Source organism: Passer montanus, unplaced genomic scaffold, assembly GCF_014805655.1.
Source record: "Passer montanus isolate IOZ18808 unplaced genomic scaffold, ASM1480565v1 scaffold5, whole genome shotgun sequence".
NCBI classification, from domain to species: Eukaryota; Metazoa; Chordata; class Aves; order Passeriformes; family Passeridae; genus Passer; species Passer montanus.
Genome location: NW_024369929.1, coordinates 5,159,134 through 5,175,720, shown reverse-complemented (window position 1 = coordinate 5,175,720; position 16,587 = coordinate 5,159,134). Strand labels below are relative to the sequence as shown.

The 16,587-nt window shown below is 40.9% G+C and overlaps 1 protein-coding gene across 3 annotated transcripts in view; it reads right to left on the bottom strand.

The window, feature by feature from the left end:
* The window catches only part of NEDD4 (NEDD4 E3 ubiquitin protein ligase), a 49,268-nt gene extending 33,690 nt beyond the window's left edge, over positions 1–15,578 (bottom strand). Inside the window, exons 1-5 of one of the 3 annotated variants that reach the window (XM_039723230.1) lie at positions 15,480–15,578; positions 5,631–5,704; positions 4,059–4,137; positions 2,910–2,948; positions 2,462–2,515 (exon numbers count right to left, since the gene is read on the bottom strand). In XM_039723230.1, coding sequence (XP_039579164.1) covers positions 2,462–2,515; positions 2,910–2,948; positions 4,059–4,137; positions 5,631–5,704; positions 15,480–15,524 — 291 coding nt within the window. In that variant the 5' untranslated portion in view covers positions 15,525–15,578. Of the gene's footprint in view, positions 1–2,461; positions 2,516–2,909; positions 2,949–4,058; positions 4,138–5,630; positions 5,705–15,023; positions 15,341–15,479 lie in introns of those variants that run through there. The other 2 variants (XM_039723229.1, XM_039723231.1) reach the window with 2 other exon arrangements.
* Between the last annotated feature and the right edge of the window lie 1,009 nt (positions 15,579–16,587).

Here is a 16,587-nt window from a genome sequence, read left to right as displayed (position 1 = left end):
AAAACAAACTGACATAATTTGGTAACTCAAGGCTTAAGATTCCAACAAAATTTCTTGACATGTCCCTCTTCCTTAGCTACACCTGTATAGATATAGCCAGCCAACTACAGCTTTCTCAGGCAATATAAAATGGCTTTTAAAGTGTTAAATTCAATGTTGCTGAATTAGAGTTGGCATAAAAATAAACTAAAAGTTAGTATTTTTTAAATGTACCAATAGTTCCATTCAAAGCTTAATATCATTGATTTCTTCAGTTTCAATAAGAGATTTAGGCACTTAGTTTGCAATATACTTAAACTGTGGCAAGGTATAAGACAGATAGCAAGAGGCATGGTCTCTTCACTGATTCATCTCCTAAGTGATCTCAGAGTTCTTGACATTTTTCTAGTGTGTTTTAGAAGACAACCATAATTAAAGACTCTGCAAACTGCTCAAGCCCTTTATTGTACCAAGGGTTTGCAAGTCAGAAGAACAAACTAGATTTAGCACTCCTTTACCAAATCCAAGACAAGTGATTTTTGAAAAGTTTTTAAGCTATTACAAGCAGATTTCAAAATGCTGACTACTGGCAATATAATCAATGCAGCAAGACCTGAAATTTTACTTAAACTCTGAAGAAAGTTTTGAGGCTGGTATTCAAGAACACAACATTTCTTAAAAACAAGCATGTATTTCTGGCTTCCATTTATCCCTAAAAGTTAAAGGAAATAAAAGCACTTGAGAGAAAATTTTGTAAAGAGAAAATTAACCATTGGGAGGACACAAATAAGAATATTTCAGTTTTACCAGATTGCTCACATTTAAACAGTCATCTAATAGGTAGATGAAAGAACACTGAAAATAACAGAATAAAATACTAAAATAACAGAAGATGAAACACCTTTTGATCATGGCTACTTAGCAAGGCCCCTATGATTTTTGACATGTGAGGATGAATTAACAGAAGTGGGGGAGCTTGTCAACACTAAATAACAATCATAGCTAAGGAAACAACTTGTGTTACTTAAAACAACCCAAGACATCTGGGATAAAAACAGCTTCTGAGAGCAAGCTGAAGAGAAATCAGGAGATGGGCTGTTCCATTCACCAGCTGATACCCACAAAATGTTTAACTGGTTCCATAAGCAAACAGATCAAACAACTTACATATTTAGATCAGAGAAAGAATGTGAAGGAGTTCTGTTGGAAAACACAAAGGAAACACTGGCCTTCTCCCCCAGAAAATGAAGAACCCTACTTTCTAACCGTGCCTCGTGGCTTCCAGGTGGTGGCAGCAATGCTCTAAGGAGACATGCAATGGACAGAGTGACGTGAGGGATATGCTCCAGCCCATAATACTATATGCAGATGAAAATCTGAGCATTCTGAAAAATCACATTTAACCTCCCATGGAGGGACAAGTGTCTTTAACACTGCTTTTAAATAAATCAAAGAGACATCATATTTTGAATACTTGGTACAGGTAATATCACCAGTTAAGTGTAAATGGCCTGGGGACTGTGTAACATCTATAATGAAGAGACAAGCCTCCTCCTTCTTAAATCTCATTATTCTAGGCAGTTTGTTCTTCTATTTACACATATTTTCACTCTTCCCAACCTCAGAAGAGCAGCACCTTCACAGAAGACACAATGGTTTACTGAATATATGCATTTTAGGAAAAAATGTTTTTCATGGCAAACACACTACTCAAGCACAAAGCACAAAGAGATCCTTTATTTGGAATGTAACTGTGCTTGGCCTGCAAGAGCACTCAATCCCTCCCATTAGTTCCAAACTCCTGCAGAAGGGAAAGGTATTTATTTCAGTGACAAGGAACGGCAGTGAAATGGATGCCAGTGTCATGACTGTACTGCTACAAGCTTACTCACTTATAATGAAACACACAAACAAATACAGGTAATCAGACATCTGGACACAAAATAACAGCTTGGGTCAGAGGAGGAATTTTGATTGCACTGAGATAGAAGCACAAGCTAGCCTTATCTCACCAGTGACCTGCTATTCAGAGTGACACCTATCTACAAGGTTACAATCCATTGTTCACTTCTTGAGCTTTCCAAAGAAAATCTATGTATGCTTTCTGTCATGCTACTCCTCACACACTGAAGAAGCTTCTCACACCACATCTCAATACTGCTTTGTTTGTAGAGAAAAATAAACATCCAATGCAGAGCTTTCAATATCAGCAAAGAATTTGGTCCTGTCATGTGAACAGCACTATGAAAGAAAGATGCTTTCATGAGTTAAAGCACATTTTAAGTTTACAGTAATAATGTAACTGCTTCAGAGCTTCAGGAGTGTGGTAATGTCAGATAATAATCAGGTCTGCCTTTAGCTTTAGGTTTCATTATAGAAATTAAGGTTGTTTGGAGTGGGCTTTTTATCCACATTGAATAGTGATGGACTTGCTTTCATTCAAGTCTTTAATACACTGCAAAATTAACACAAAAAGACCTACCAAACGGTTTTCATCAAATACTTCAAAAAGGAGTCTGTGTTTCTGAGGATTAACCTACAAAAAAGAAGTACAGTGATAATTAACATATGTACTGAATTCCAGCACTCGTCTTCAGCAAAAGTGTGTTTATGCAGGAGGAAAGAAATACCATTTCCTTCTAGCAATTCTACTAGAACCAATAAGACATAACTAGTACTACTATCCCAAACCTTTTCTAAATAAACATTCACAGAATAAAGAAGGCAATGCCAAGACTTGAAAATTTGACATTTGTCCCAGAGTTAACAAATGTATTTCTAAGGAAAGCAGTTTGTGAGCCTTTCAAAACATTAATTATAGAGTTATTTCTGAATTAGGGAAGAGTTCTGAAGTGGGGAGAGTAGTGAGTAGTTTTTCCCAATGTGTAATATATCCAACATGTAATAAGGCTACAAACAAAATCACTTACTCTAAATAAGAGTTCTTCATTCCATTTTGGGTTTAAGGACTATGTGCAAAGGAACAAAAAAAAAAAAGAAGAGAACATTAGCTATATTGATAATTCTGTACGAACATACATAATTTTTGATGTACTACACATTTTATTCCATGTAAGAATCGACTTAAGAAAAAAGTACCTTTAACCTTGATTTTGCTGGTAAAAGTCAAAGGAGTCTTGTACTGTTTAATGCAGTGCAGAATGGAGACAATTTATGCAGGTGTTGTGAGCTATTGGCTATGCCATGGATGCAGAGAAAGTGCATGAGACACTTGAAAACAGTTAATTTAGAGTATGTCCCTTCAGTAATAATCACTGCCTTCCTCTCAGTTCAACACCCACATTACTTACATGCAAGCTCTTACCAAATGCCAAATCTCTAAGCAACATAAACTACACAGACCAGGCACAGATGGGCCAAACAAAGCATAACTCACTCAGCTAAGCTCATCTTTGGACTGTGATATTTAAAAAAATACTACAGATAGTTTAGCCACAAAGAGAGTTTAATGTAACAATTATCAACATGGAAGGAAAAATGCATGAGTGATGTCATAAATCAGAGCCACTATCCAAGAACAACTTGGAAGAGTGCTTTCCCTCTCACGTATACAGTTCTTCATTTTTAGTTAAACTGAGTTAGCAGTACTGACTTTTTCTTGCATGAATTCTAGAAAAACAAGTAGTATCATAGTATCAACTCAGGTGGTGCAATATGATGTTTAAACAGAACAAACTGGGTTTTGTTTTTAACATAAAAAGATAAAAAGTTGTACAAGAAAGATTCTAATATCATTAAAGTTCTCAGAACAATCCGAACAATCCAGTACCTCATTAATGACATAGTTTTCAATCAATACTTACCTTATATTCCTCAGTTTCCCCTCTACCTTTCAATAAAATTTTGGAAGAGAAAATACCACAATAATGCCATAAACAGAGAAACTGAGCAGACCATTGAACACTCCTTTCCACAGGTCCATTCATTCAAAGACATGAATTCTCGTATTTCCTTCAGCTTTAACTTTTCCTCTGGAGTCTGTTTTTAAAAAAAAACCCAACACAATACCAGAAACCCCAAACAAACCCCACCACACCCACAGAGATAAGATGACTAACCTTTCTAATAGTTTTTGTCTGAACACTGGTAAGGGCTCCATTCACTGGATCATACAATGTCACTTTCACATATGGGTCACTGGTAGGGAAAAAACCAAACAAGTAGTATGCTGCTCTATGAGCTTCTTGGTCACCATTATCAGCAGTCAAGTTTTGAAAGGCTTAAATTAATAGCAGTTATGTAACCAGGGGGTTACAATTACTTTTATAAATACCACAGACATTTGTAATTACAATCCTTTCCTGCACAGTTTTAGAGATAAAACTAATATAAACACTAGTAGTGATAATGATCATATTAGCTATGCCATTCTGTGTACCAGTACAATTTGACTCTCTGTTTTCTTTCACAGTTATTTCAGGAGAACAGATTCAATAAATCATCTCACATTTCAACAAGACAAGCATGAAAAAAATCAGTTGTGACTGAAAAATCTTGAAGTATTAAGTATCTCAACACTTTAGAACACCTGGAATTTGAGGTACTTCCTCAAACATGCAACAATTTTACTAAATGTTCTATCATTTTGACAGAATTTGAGTTTAACCTGAATTTTTCTGATAATGAAAATGTCAATATTCCTGCTTAAAATGTCCTACTGCCTTTTCCTTTCCTGTGGTACTAAACCCAGCATATTATACGAATATCTACTTTTCATGAACAACCAAAACACTCAATTGCTCAGAGTAGTAACAAAAGGTGACCCAAGACTGTTTGCCATACAGTAAAAGAGCATATGGTTTTCACATATTTTAGTTATGATGAGAAAAGCTGATCTATTTTTGCTGGAAGCAAAAAAAATTAATTGTACATGAACAAAAATTTAAGGGAGACTGTCTAGCTTTAGGGAAAATACAAATTTCACAAGATAATTTTTTCTATTGCTAAACTGATGTCACACACAGCAATTTTGTGCTAAAATAACAACATTCCTGTACATATGCCAAAGCAGCTGACAGCAGAACTTGTACTAACCCATCAATACTTTTCTAGACCTTTTGTACAAAGGCCAGAAGCAAAAGTGGCTTTAGCACAAAATTCATTCTGCCACTTGTCAATTCTACACGACCCTAAAACCATTTCAATTACCAACACACATCAGATCATTCCTTTGCTAAATTTTAAGCCAGTGCACATAATTTGAGCTGAGCCAGTCTTATAGCCACCAGTGTTTTGTACTGTGGTCATTCCAAGTTTTCAAGCACAGATGAGAACTCTGACTACAACTTAACTCTAGTTATTTTAACTGTAGTTATTTTAGCTGCAGCCTACCTGAAGTGAAACACAGACATGGATCTATCCTCCATGGCAGAGCTACTTTATCATGCAGAGAATAAAACATTCCTCTACTTTGTTTTGCCAAGACTTAAGATCTGTCCAAGTCACTCTTGGACATGAAAGCAGATATCTTCATGTTTATATAGTCTTTTATAGTTTTATAAAGTTGCCAGTTGAAGGAGTTTGAATTATTTTTTTTCAAGAGGCACAGAAGACTTTACTGAGAACTAAAGAGCTATAGAAGGAAAATAAAGAAGCAGCTGTCCCTTAATACATTAACAACATATTCTTACCTGGCTCCTAAGATATCCTTCTTGGCCAGGCCAATTCCAGCTATAACCTTCACCCGGACAATTCTTGTGTTCTCCTTAAAAACAAAGTAACATAGTCAAGATACATTCCGATTTCTTTTTCAGGTCTATTTTCAATTAATAAAGCTAAAAGAAATGATGGGCATAATTTTGAATTCACACTGAAAACTACAGACTGAATGATGCAGTTACTTTGTCTGACAGAAATAGCTCTATCAGTAACACTCAGACAAATCTGCATGGACCACAAAAGTTTTCACCTAATGGTATCTTGGCATGCATCAGAGGGAGGGAAATAGACTCTGACAACATTTATTTCCTGGGAAGAAGGAAAAGGATATCAAATTTATCAAAATGGATTAATAAAGCAGTAAAACTCTGAAAAGAAATGTAAGAACAAAAAAATCTTCCATCTATTTTTAGTAAACAGCACAGAGAGGTCATACTTAAAATATCAGGATTACTGATATGACCTGCCAGCAAGGCATGAGTTTTTTAAGAAACAAAAAAATACTTTAATTACACATTATACAAATTAGCTTCACAGGAGTGACATAAGTAATTGCACTTCTTCTGTTAATTAATACAGCTGCACAGTCCTACATGGCTCATCTGATAACGAACTGAATTCAAGAGGGGCAAAAAAAAATTCCCAACAGCTGTGACTGTATCAGAGAAGGAAGACAAATGATTATTGTTTCTCTGGAAAGCAAAAAGATTTCCAGATGAAGGGCTGTTTGTAGGAGATGGTGAGCCAGAGACACTTGTGAGGAAAGCTGATCCAATCTAGGTTAAGGAATTAAACAGATACAAGAGCAATGGTGAAGCAGCAGATGCTCCCCCCGGGGCTTTCCTGAATTCCACATACTATTGGAAGTGCTTTCTACAGAAGACTCCTAGCAAGCACTAGGAATGCTTGATCATTGGTCTTCTATATAACCACAGGGCTAGACTCCCTAACCAACCCCAACTGGAATGGTTCTTAAAGCTAATGGAGAGAACTGCATCCTAATAGGCAGGAACTACTGGCTAAAAATATAAAACTGAGAACAGACCACTAAATAAAAAGAAAATAATAAAAACGTATGCAAGTTTCTCCCACTCTCTACAGTTAGAGGTGATGGCCTGGGAACTGAGATGAACATCTACAATGTCCACCCACTGACAAAACAAGTCCGTTCCAGCCAAGTCACAAGTCTGTCTTCAGCCTTCACCTCAAAGGAAATTGTCTCCTACTAGTAACTCTAAGAGTTCAAAAAAGGAAGACCAACAGACAACCCCTCCCAGCACTGACCACTTGAAAGTGGTCTAAGCTTCCAAAATCCTTAGTCATGACCAGGTTTTTAAGGTACATAACATTATCATGTGTTTTATGACAACAACAGAACTGACCAGATTTAAGAAAACATAAGTAAAAAACTATGTTGGCATCAAATTAAGAAGAGCTATTTCTTAACATTTTTATATATAACAAATATCCTAACATGCCCACCCATCTTACATTCTAAAAAAATGTCCAATTTATCTTCTACCAATTCCTTGGCTTCAGTGACATTCAACATGAGTGAGTTTCTGCGATGACTCAAGAGTCCCATGTGCATTTCCCCTCTGCCTGAGCACCTCTGCACTGACCCCCCTTCCAACAGGAGGATGGTCCTCAGTCACAGCCCATGGGACCCACCTGACAGAAGTCATCTTGACAAACAACCCCACCTCTTCCTTCTCAGAAAAACACTGAGAGCCAAGGCTGATGTGGGACACAGAGCCCTAAAAGACAAATAGGTATTCTTGTCTCTGCATGCAGTTGCTTAGACCACGAGATTTGCTCCATTATTCAAGCATGAGAAAAGCAAAGACAATTAGATGTTTTTGGGCACAGGCATCCCAGAGTCAGGCTTAATACTACATCAATGTAGCCCACACAGGGGAGATCCCAGAATAGGATCCATGCTCCTGAGATTTTAAAGTTGGCTTAATCACATGGTTTGTTTACTTGTATCATAATAGAGATATGAAAGCTATTTTACAGAAAAACAAATTGCTTTGCACATAGCCTCAGGAAACTAGAAGCCACAAACCCAATGCTGGCGTGCTGAAGGTTGATTTAAACATGCCTTGCTGAAAGAAAGGTTATTTATTTGGGGTCAGTGCCAAACTAGGACAGCTACAGCATTTTAGTTAGCCGAGCAGAACAACTAACCAAACCACCATGAAGGTATGAAAAGGTATGCCCCTTAGAAATACCTTTCTAAATTAACAGAAACAGTTTAAAAAATTCCTGAATTGTTCACAACAAGCTTCCCAAAAGGTCTCCATTTTCACTTTCACTTTTTCAACTAACCACTCTCACTGCCAAAAGCCAGCCCACCCCTTTTTGTTATTTTCAAGCTGATAGGTGACACTCAAGGGTGCACTTCTTCCTTTCCCAAGCTATGGCAACCAGAAACTCCAGGGAAAAAACCCACGCTAACATGCAAGGGCAATATGTAATCACAACATACAAGGCTCCCTATTCTCTGGTCAGGCCAGTGTGCCACGAACATCAGGGGAAATTCAGACAGCTTGATCCAAACACTGGCAGAAGGGCCTGACACTGGAAGGGGCCACGGTGCCGTGACCCTGCACATCCTGAAGAGGCAGAGCTGCCCTCAGGACACCGGGCAGCTGCGACCTCTCCTCCTCACCCACTGATGGCAGAATTACTGAGCCACTGCTGCCACAGCTCAAAAAAGCTGCCACAAACACACTGATCCCACAAAGCAGTGAACAGCCAAAAAGCTCCAGGACCTTTTGAAGCTCATCTAATGCAGACAAAAATTACGCCATGCAAGCTCTGCGCGGAGACAAAGCATTGGATACTTGATTCTGACACCCACCAGGAACAGATTCAAAATCAAAATTTCATGGTTTGAAAGGCAATTTTTGAACCTCATCCTCTTCATTCACCTTTGCTCAGGAGATCCTTATTTGCCTCCTTCATAGCCACATACACTAAACTGTGGATCAGCAACTCCTGCAGATCCACAGGCGGCAGCTGCAAGAGGAGTGTTTTTGTAGTCCAGAAAATACACAGGCAGCAGCCTGTACCTTTTACTCCTCCATATTCACTACAGACACTCTCAGGCTTGCCTTGCTACTCTTTTACACCACTGCCATGCTTCAAGTGGTTCTGGCGGCAGAGGAGGGGACACCTAGCCAGTAAACAGGAACACACCAGCAATGCCTAGCACCACTGCAGTTTATCTAAGAGACTGCTCTCTCAGCCCAATTTATCTCCTCAAGAGTCTCTCCCTGGATATAAACGTCTACCCAACCTTCTGCAGTCCTGACATTAACCTGAATGAATCTGAATTTATTCTGTCTGTACAGCTAAAGAAACTGAGCATCCTCTGCTGCTTTGCACACAGGGGGAGTTGTCCAGGTTTAGTGCCCAGCTGCTCTGTACCACAGACAAGCACACAACAGCCCATCAAAGGCAGCAGCTCTGGGCACAGGCTTGCACAGGGATTGTTTGTACAGATGGAACAAGGACGTTCAGCTTCTTTTGACAACTTCTGACTGCCAGCCATTCCAGAGGCTGGAGGCAAAAAAACAAACAAAAAGAATACAATAATGTCAAAACTGAACTGTTAAGCTATTCCCTCTGAGAATGTAACACAACACGAATCAGGTAAACACAGTGAATGGAAATAGAAGAAATATTGTTAAAATTACTAATTCTGTCAGGGAGTGCCTGCACACAGTCTGTATCAGTTAGGTTGCTCCAAACAAATTCAGGCTTAAGTTGTTTTTAGGGTTTATATAGCATTTCAAAACTAAGGGGTAGGGGAATAAGGTTAAGACATATTACAGAGACTAAACTATTCAAACGTCCTGGTCTGATTAAGTGAGACAAAACATCCTTTTCCAAGCTGAGTCAGCAAGATAGTTATCTTATTATCAACTTCCAGGTTTTATCATTACTTTATTGTTAATCATATTAGTATATTCTAAAGTACATGTTCAAGATGCTAGTCAAAATAGCTGGAACTACTAAACCACACCACTTTCACCATCTCTAACAATCTATTTACTAGCAGATACTGTGTAACAAGGGATGAAATAGGTTTCTGAGCCAGTATGTTGACAATCAGTAACTTAAAGATTTAAAGGCAATGCTTTCTAGCTTGTCATTCTTTGAACAAATAATAAAACAGAAATCCTTTTTATTTATGCATTAAAATAGTTGTAAAATGTGTTCTCAGAGTAGCAAAGCAAGTGTCAAACTAACAAAGTGGCATTTGCAGACGAAGACAGTTTCATTCCACAAAAGTCACTAAGAAACTACCTATGTTCAATGAATATACATTAAGATGAGACATTCTTGAACTATTCATTTTGGACACAAAAACAGTGCTTGGACAGAAATTTCATCCTTATAAGCAGTTTAAAACTTGTTCACAACCTTGAGACTGGAATGGTCTTGCCTGGCTTACAGTCATTGCAGCCAATAATTACAAAGGACAGGCATTAACAAACTGTTCATTCTCACTCCCATCCTTTCCAAATTCACATGGTAGGAAAATAACACCAAAGACAACTGGGAGAATGAATCCTACCTTAGTGATAGAAGTCCAAGAAAGAGCAGAGGACAGAAGAAAAATACAAGCAGGAAGAAAGGGTAAGAAAAAAGGCACAGATCAAGAAATGGCGACATCTTGATGACTATAGCCAAAGCCAGGATGGTTAATTTAAAGTAAAACATAAAATGGTAGCATCTGCTGGACTACTAGATAGCTTTTTTTTGAGGAAGCCAATATACAAATGACTGAGTAGTCTAACAGAGAACACTTGGTAGTAAACAATTCCTCCAGGCAATAACATCCTGTTATTCTTTGTTCCTGTTAGATAGGTCAAGAATCAACTACCACTGAGAAGCCAAGATAAGAGCACCAAAGCTTATTCCAACAATAAAACAGTACAGCAGCATCAGCTTTAAAGGTTCTGGCAATATCAGGAACTATACATTAAAGCTTTCTGAAGATTCACATCATGTCTGCATACAGTACTCACTTCAAAGAAAGCATTTCCCAAAGAATGGGGAACCTTAGCTGGAAAAAAGTACTTCCTGCAATAATCAGACCTCTCAAGAGAGGCAGGTGACATTAGGTGACATCCAAATGATAGCAAGTCCTTTTAGGCACTGAAACTTCATTTCACCAGGAGATGGAAAATGGGAAGGAGACTTTCCCATTTGACCATTGCTTCACAACCCAGAGAACACTCTACAGTGACCAACAGAACAACCATTTTCTAAGAAATTATTTCAAAACAAAGTTTTAGATTCCCAAAGATTCCTATTACAAAACTACATTAATTGATATTTTAAACATAATGAAAGTCATTAACTTCCTCCCCTTCCTAGTAATTCACTAGAAAAATGTAATTGTATCATGTGAGCATTTTGTGCACATAAATACAAAAGTCTCATCCATCAAGAAATGCTGGCTCTTACTACAGATTGTATTTAACAGCTGCATTTGACTACAAATTAAGGAAGAGATTCAAGACCACAGAAGCCCACTAATGGAGTTACCAATTTGCCAACAAAATTTTAAAAATCCAAAGCCCCTCAAGCAATCACCAAACAATTTTTCACTATGTGCAACCCAGTATCCACAACAGTCCCACTCAGTGTTTCTTAGTTCTGTGTAAAGGAAAGGCTTTAAAAAAACAACACAAAACAAACAGAGGGACATAAAATAGCTTCTGGAAACCACCAGACCTACACAAATTACACTGCTGTTAAAAAAAAACGCAAGCAAATTCCAAACAAAATCAGGAAACCTCTCAAGACTACAGGCCAGCAAGCTTCACTGTTTCTACAAGAGTCTCAACCAATCCAGATATGTGGGATTCTAGGCATGCCTTGCAATGGTAAAGTCCTTCACAGCCTAGAAAAAATTGAGAGCCTTTCTAAAGCCCAGAGACATGAATTTTTCTGTCTGAGTGCCTGTATATGAACAGTCACATATAGCAAACACCTCGTACAGAGGCACTGGGGAGACCACAGGCTTGGAACAGGAACTGAAGCACTGGGCTGCTCCAGCTCAGGCACAAAGGAGCCAAACAACACTACTGGCTTTGTCAGAGGCAATCCAAAAGATTAGTCCATGCCAGTCTCTGAAGTCATGTCTGAAATGTTTCTACTCATCAGCATCACCTTCAAAAGACAGCAATACGGGAAGAGTTGTGGGGCAAGGTGTGCAGAAGCTGAGAAGACAAACCATGTATCTAGACATTCAGTTCACCAGGTACAACCTAAATAACCACAAACAACCTACTCCAGCAGCAGAGCCGAAAGGAACATAATAATATATCTAAAGCTTTCCAGAATGAAATACCATATGCCTTTGAGAAATCTTAGGCAACCTGCACTAAACAAGAATCCTTGTTCTACACAGGACAGTTCTCAAGGGAATGAACAAGCTGAAATGGCAAATACTTGCATGTAGGAAGTGTATTTTTGCCTGTGAGGAGATCCCATTTCTAGTTTCATCCCTGAAAGCAACCCCACATAATAGATACAAAAGATCTAAAACCCTATCTAACTTAGAATGTTATCTGGGAAACACAAAAAGAGCTAAACAAAATAAGAAGTCTTCAATTCAGGCTGGGAGTGCAGGAACTCCGATACACAGACATCTGTACATTAAACTATGAAAGACATAGACACTCAGTGGTTTTTTACTGAATGCCATTCCAAAGCCCTACAGTGCAAGCAGGTATTATAATAGAAAACAGAAACAGATACTGGACAACTCTCTAAAAATTGTATTTTTAACACAGCAAACCATTGAAAAAAAATTAATTCCTCCTGTAATCAAAGAAATAACAATGCATTAGCTAAGATATCAACAATTCTTCCTTCAGTCTTTGAAAGAGCATTCCACAATGACTGTTAGAAAATACTGTATTTAGTACTGCAGTCAATTGTCACAAAAATACAGTAAATGGAAGTGACAATGCTTGATTAGGAAATGCTTGATCAGAGTGATTAATCTCCAGAAATCCAAATCTTAACAACTTGAAAGTTTTGTATGAGAAAGCCCCTGTCCCAAAACCCTGCCGTGACAAAGAGCAGCAGTGTCAGTGTGCTCCTGCGGGTGTGCAGGGAGGATGCAGCCCAGCGGGGCAGCAGCGGGCAGGGCTCGCAGGGAACGCTCCCGCTCCCCGCCGGTGGCTCCGAGGAACCCGCAGCAAAGAGCGCTGGGAGAGCAGCCCGACCTGCTGCGAAGAAGGAAGTACATTTTATCACATTCCTTTCCCCTTTAAAAAAAGTTATCAGGATGATAAAAAGCAACATGTTGTTCTTATTTCCATACCGTTTGAGATCTACTTTTCTACTGCCAAGACCTTGCTCTGAATACAGAACTATTGTTTTTTTCACACTGGCCTTACCAGTGCTCATTATTTCAATATTCAACTAAGCCATAAGTCCTGTGGGTGACAGGATAGTTTTACAAAAGAAAAACTGAGCCAGAGAAATTAAGGACAACTGCACCTGACAGATTCAGGCACTGCAACTCAGATACCTACACACAGCATATACACAAACCCACTGTATACACAATAACCTCAATTACACATTCTTTTTTATCCCAGCTCCTTTTTCTGTCAGCAATATCATATTAGCAATCCTTTATTGAGTCCAAGTGATTAATACACCAATAACAAAGAAATCTGTCATAAATGCCAAACTTGAGTTGTGATGTAATCCACACTAATACATTCAATTGCCTCAATAACTACACCAATTCTCCTCACCTGCCTTCCTTAATAGCAATTCATTTATAATTATTATATTTACCATAGGATCATATCCAAAAGCTGCAACAAGAGGTTTGGCAGATAACATTGCTTTCTTTCATTAGACAATTCTGATTTACACCCAAAGCAAATCCATCTTGCAGAACAGGCCCCAGAGCAGCCCTGGGAAAGCAGCAGTGTGCAGACCAACTATGACAAGACTGCAAAACAATGTGGGGGGACAACAGAAAAGTCCTTGATGATACTTTCAATATGAATTGGGTTTCTGACCATGTTTTTCTTGTGCTTCTGTGTACACAATCTTCCAGATTTAAACTCTGTGAAGACAGAAAAAGACCATCCAAGGAGGGAGAACTCTACTTTCCATTCTTGTATCCTAGGCAAGAGCAGCAAGCAGAGCAGTTTTCTTGTAACCCTAAGATCATTTGTTTTGTCATTTGTGCATGTAGAATCTCACATGCAAACTATGGAGATAACTGAGCAAGTTTTTTTGCACACAAATCAGTATGTACTCTCTGAATATTAAAGTCTGACTTTTCACATGTCACTTGAAAAAGTTCAGCTAAGCTTTTGAATTACAGAAGAAGTTAGTTTTAATGGATTTTCTACATGCTTTTTCCCCTTTTCCCCAGTTCCAAAGGAATATATTTATGCTCAAAAAGATTGAGGAAAGATCAGAATTGTTAATTTTTAGGCAGATTTCAAAATATTTTCACCATAGCAATGGAGGCTACAAAGCAGCTAAACTGAACAAAGCTTAACAATGTTAAAATAGAGAGCCTAAGGCATGGAATCTTTTAGTACAGTACATAGCCTCAGAAAGTTACTAGCAAATGAAAACAGGATCTTGCAATAGGAAGTGTTATGCAACCCCTGCAGTATGGAGTGCTAATTTTGTATTAGAAATCCTATGTAATTCAAATATGAAGAAAAAAAGTCATTCAATAGCTTTTTAGTTACTTCTCCATAAATAAAGCACAACTTGAGAGAGAGAGTTATGCTAACAAGAAAAGGAACAGTGTTTTAGAGCTTAAACAAACTGAATTCCTATTATGGATGCAACAAGTACGCACTGACACAGAGCTCATCACTGCCTGAACACAAAAAAGAGCTGATCAAAGACAATCTTGGTAAAATATCCTGTTGGCTCAAAGACAACATTACTGACATTTCACACAGGTCACCAAACAGCTTTCAGAGATACTGCTTTCAGCCTTCCTGTATCTACAATTAAAAAAAAACAACAAAACAAAACAAAACCTGACTTTCCTTCTTCTCGATAAAGTTAACTGTTCCACAATATTCCACCCCACGCACAAGCCTCGGTTATACGCAGCATCCACCCCCGCCCGGCTGCCGCTTACACCCAGCAGCAGGTACACCAGCCCCAGCCACCCTCCAAAAGATCCACGTGCTCAGGAACTACGACCCGCGGCCAGAGGCCAGCGCAGGAGTCACTCTCGGTCAGCACGGGCTGACTGCAGAGAACACTGACACGCAGACAGGTTTTCACGCTGCGCTGATGGCAACGCCGGGGTGAGCCCCATCGCTCGGGCACCGCTCTACCTTTTGTCCCGCTCTAATCCGCGCACCGCTCCTGTCGCACTGCCCGCGACAAAGCCCGGAACAAAGACGCGATTCTTCGGTACCGGGAAGAGCGCGGGGGGAGAAGAAATCCCGCTCCTCTCCGGCACGAGGAAGTTGCGAGCGCACGCGGATCCCTCCGTCCATAGAGGAGGCTCCACAGCTTCCAGCGGGAGAAGACAGGAATGCCGGCGCTAGACGCCACGGCAGCCGCCACCTCACGGCGGGCCGGGGCGCGGGGCAGCCGGCACCGGGGCGCCGACCCCGCCGGAGCCCCCCGCATCGCCTCACCCCGCTCCCCCGCCCCGCTCCACGCCGCAGCAGGTCCGCAGGGAATACCCGCCCACCGCAGGGGGTTCAGCCCCGCGGGGAAGCCGCCGCCCGGCTCCGTGGAGAGAGCAGCGGGGGGCGCGGGGGGCGGCCCGGGGCCTCGCTCACCTCCTCGCCCGGCAGCCCGAGCACCTCCGCAGGAGACGCCGCCATGGCCGCACGGCGCGCGCCCCCCGCCGCCGTGTTTGCCTACGCCACGCCCCGGGCCACGCCCCGCGCCCGCCCCGAGCTCCGCCCCTCTCCTCTCCCCGTCGTCTGATTGGCGCGCGGAACCTCGGCCCCGCCCACCCCTGTGCCGGCGGCGCCTCTGGATTGGCTCCCGCTCCACGCCCCGCCTGGAGACACGCGCCGCGCGGGCAGCCTGAGGGGGCGCGCGGCCGCCGCCCTCAGCCCCGCCGCCCCTCAGGGCGCCGCGGGAGCCGCGCCGTGCTCCGCCCTGCCCTGCTCGGCAGCCCTACCCAGGGCCGCCGCGGGATAACGCCGCCTTTCCAAAATTTTTCCCAGTGGTTTACACTGTCTTGTAACAGAATCACAGAATCCATTATGTCGAGAAAGACCCCTAAGGTCATCGCGTACAACCTGCGACCGAACACCATCGTGTCAGCTGGACCATGGCACCAAGTGACCAGTCTTGTCTTAACGTCTCCAGGGACGGTGACTCTACCAACCTCCCTGCGCAGTATCTAATCACCCTTTTTATGAAGAAATTCTTCCAAATGTGTAACCTAAACCTCTCCTGCTGCAGCTTGAGATTATTTTTGCACCTCTGAGAGCCAGGCCTAAGCTATGGAGCTCTTGCCTAACCCCTCGTACTCAGGGAACCTGAAATTTCAAAAATTTAGGGAACACTGAGAGGAAAAAAGGACTTTCCCCGCCAGGATGTGGCAGTGCTGCCTTCCAGGGTGCTCTGAGGAGGAAGGAAGTCCCAGCTGTGCGAGGAGATGACCTGACATCACATCCAAACGAGGAGAATGCCAGAGGACAGGAAAAAAATAAACTGTGAAAGCCATGTCTGAAATCAAAACAACGATGTTGTCAAGACTTTTCTCGAGAAAAAAATCTGCTTGCCCCCCATGCTCCATGCAAGGCTGTGAATCAATCCCTGAGGAATGCCTCCCTGACCATCCACCTTCCAGCAGGCAGAGAACAACAGCAAGAGCTGTGCTAAGAAAGCTGTAAACAGAGTGGTTTAGTCTGAGCTTTGTAACCGTAAGCC